General features: G+C 35.7%; 1 protein-coding gene across 1 annotated transcript in view; it reads right to left on the bottom strand.

The window, feature by feature from the left end:
- LOC109536090 overlaps positions 1-2,531 on the bottom strand; it is an 8,024-nt gene extending 5,493 nt beyond the window's left edge. Inside the window, exons 1-5 of the mRNA XM_048670419.1 lie at positions 2,468-2,531; positions 2,096-2,359; positions 1,959-2,039; positions 1,765-1,875; positions 1,580-1,712 (exon numbers count right to left, since the gene is read on the bottom strand). Coding sequence (XP_048526376.1) covers positions 1,580-1,712; positions 1,765-1,875; positions 1,959-2,039; positions 2,096-2,288 — 518 coding nt within the window. The 5' untranslated portion in view covers positions 2,289-2,359; positions 2,468-2,531. The remainder of the gene's footprint in view (positions 1-1,579; positions 1,713-1,764; positions 1,876-1,958; positions 2,040-2,095; positions 2,360-2,467) is intronic.
- Between the last annotated feature and the right edge of the window lie 591 nt (positions 2,532-3,122).

The raw sequence follows: 3,122 nt of genomic DNA, 5'->3' as shown, positions 1-3,122 counted from the left end.
CACTTAGGCAGGGAATAATTTTTTGGGCGAGTAGCTCGAGGACTCGAAATATATTTACAGTACGAAAACGTATACTAAGGACTATCTACGGAATGTCTCTTTTGCAGTCTTGTCAGGGGGTTTTTAAATCAAAGGGTGTTTTAACTGTATACGGTCTGTACATTTTTGAGGTAATATTATGTGTTTTTAAGAGTATGTATTTACATGATAACAACGTTAACCAGAATCATAGCACCCGCACGGGAAACACTTTGTATCCAACACACAGACTAACACTGTCTGAAAAGAGTCCGTACTATATGGGTATAAACTTATTTAATAAACTAGGAAACAACATTAAAAAAGTAAGAATTGAAAAATTGTTTAAGAATAAATTAAAACAGATGTTAATTGAGTTAGATCCTTATAGTATTAGAGACTATTTAAATATGTAACAACAGTACCTTTTAGTATATGTCCTTTGTCAATTGTTTTTTAACGCCATTTCATTTTGTATTATTTATACATGTGTATGTATCAGAATGTAATTTGAAATAAAGAAATAAATAAAATAAAAAAATTGTAAAATTCCTCTCATAAGAAATTTTTTAACGCACCTGCTGTGTTTTCCTCAAAAACTCACATCTTTAAAACTAAATGAGGACGCAATTAGGAAATTCCACAATCTTTTAAACACACTTGACTAAACAAATATTGAAAGTTTGATAAGAATTGCGCCAAAACTAATATTTACCAGGGTCTAACAATTTTCATTTTTGCACAACTTCTCTTTCTCATAATCAAACACTGTTTCCCAAAGTAAATCGTGAAAAAAATTTAAAATTTTAAATCCTTAAATGACTCTCCACTATATAATAAAAGCTTTAGAAAAATCACCTTAAAATCTGATATTTGCCTGTTTTGTAAATTTTGGTCCAAAGGAGTATCCACGAAAAAAAACTTATAATAAAAATATTTCACGATCTTTATAAGACACTTGGCTCACAAGATGCTGCTAGTGTGATAAAAATCGCCCCAAAGCCTGATGTTTTCCAGCTTGGTAAATATGGGTTTCAAATTATATTTTTTTTGCGACTGTATGTAGGCTTGTTCTTGAATAAATTGCATCTTCTAAAATAAGGGAAGACGTAATTTGAATTTTCTACCATTTGTAAGGAGACTTGACTAAGCAAATGCTGAAAGTTGCAGAAAATTCATCGGAAAAATAATGTTTTCCAGCGTAGGAAATTGTGGCTACAAAACTTTTCCACCCAACTTTGCTTTCTTATCAGCAAATGCAAAGTTTGACAAAAATTGCCCGAACTACCGAATTTTGACCGCTTGTTAAACAACCCAAGTGCCCTTTCGCATTACAAATTCGTGCCATCCAAACTAAACCATGTAGGAATTTGAAAGTTTCACAATATTTAAAAGACACTTGACTCTAAAGATGCTCAAAAGCTCATAAATATCGCAGAAAATTCTGATTTTTTTGCGAGCTTTCTATCTATTTTCTTGTTTCATCACGAGAAAACTCTCCTTTCCCCCAAGCAGCCGACAAAGACTTAAACATGTAAACAATAAAAACAAGACAACGCACCTTCCCTGCAGCCCTCCTTTGCACTGTTTGGGCATCCAGTTGCCATCATCATCACACACCGGTTTGAATTTCTGAGCAGTCCAATAGGAGTTCACATATTCGGGTAAATTTGAGTGATACGCCATGCACGACACTAAAGTAAGTCCGAATTGGAATACTGATGTTGATTTTTCAGGTTTCCTTACCCGACTGGCCATCATCGACACTTGCTGGAAGCACGCAATATTTGCCACATTGCACTCTTGGACCGAATTGTATGCAATCAGCTTGTTTTTCGCAAGCAAAGTCCTCACCGCCTGATAATTAGCAGAATAAGTTGAGCCGTCGCTGTTTTTGAATGCAAGTGGCTGCTTACTAAATTATGCATTTTTCTGCTTACCTCCACCTGAACATCTGCCTTCACAGTTGAATCCGGTGATGCAGTCACTTACCCCGTTCGGACATGTTCTAGTTTGCACCTCTAGAACAAATTGACTTCGGTAAGCTGCAGATCTACCAACAGCTCCCTGATTGTACCTGTAGGGTAAATGCTGCATCTAGGAATGCAGCTGGTTTTATCTAGGTAGTAAGCTGTTCTGTTGTCTGACTTATCGGTGCAGTTCTTCTGATGCAAACTGGTAATTAGAGTGGGGCACGTTTCTCCAACAGTCAGTTTCACACAAATCAGACACAGAAAGCCCCAGAAGACCTGAACTGGGTGTTGAACCATTATTTTCCGGCTTAGTGAACAACACACTCGAATAGTTGCTTCACAAATGGCCAACTTGAAGATTAGACACTCTGAAAGCAGATTTGTTTACTTTGGGACTTAGTGAGACATTGGACTAAGCTAATCCATTACACAGATAAGATTAAGGATTATGATGAATGTGAATGCTAATCGATTACTATTTTGACGGGCCTTTGGGTATGTGCTTGTAAAATCACCACCAACAGTCAAGCACCAAACAAGTTAATTAGTGTGGGCTCATTGTTACTCACAGATAAAAATGAGTCGCACTTCTTTATCACGATTGGCATGATATTGACGTGTTTCCTTAATGAAATAATTGTTAAGAGGGAAGCCATAGAAAAGCGGAAACAGACAATGAGTGGAACACAGAAAAGAGACAAAGCTTGCAACCTACCAGAGAAATATCGTGGCTGATGATGAAGTCTGACTGCATTATACTATATTCAGCAAAATTAAAGTAGGAAGTGGTAAAATAGAACCCTTCAAATCTTATCAAAAATAGTTTTTATGCTGCATTAAGCGGTTACTCCCGGAAAAAATGAGAACTGATAAGTCATATCGATGGAAAATATTTGACTTTAAGTGAATTTATTTCAGCAGTTAATTTATCCATTAGTTAATATTTCAAGCATTTCACTGCATATTCTGCATTCTCGACTCACCTCAAATAAAAGCTCGACTAATCATTTTATGTATATGTATATATATATCCTTTGCATGCATCTTTTCTTCCTAAAATTGCTAACAAACGCTGCAACTTTTCTCTCCCAGTCGATTGAAAATGTGCATCTTGAATTAAAGCAAATAGCA

The sequence above is a fragment of the Dendroctonus ponderosae genome, unplaced genomic scaffold (genome assembly GCF_020466585.1).
Source record: "Dendroctonus ponderosae isolate FM_Combo_2020 unplaced genomic scaffold, Dpon_F_20191213v2 Dpon_F_20191213_1, whole genome shotgun sequence".
Taxonomy (NCBI): domain Eukaryota; kingdom Metazoa; phylum Arthropoda; class Insecta; order Coleoptera; family Curculionidae; genus Dendroctonus; species Dendroctonus ponderosae.
This window is presented reverse-complemented; position numbering and strand designations above follow the sequence as displayed.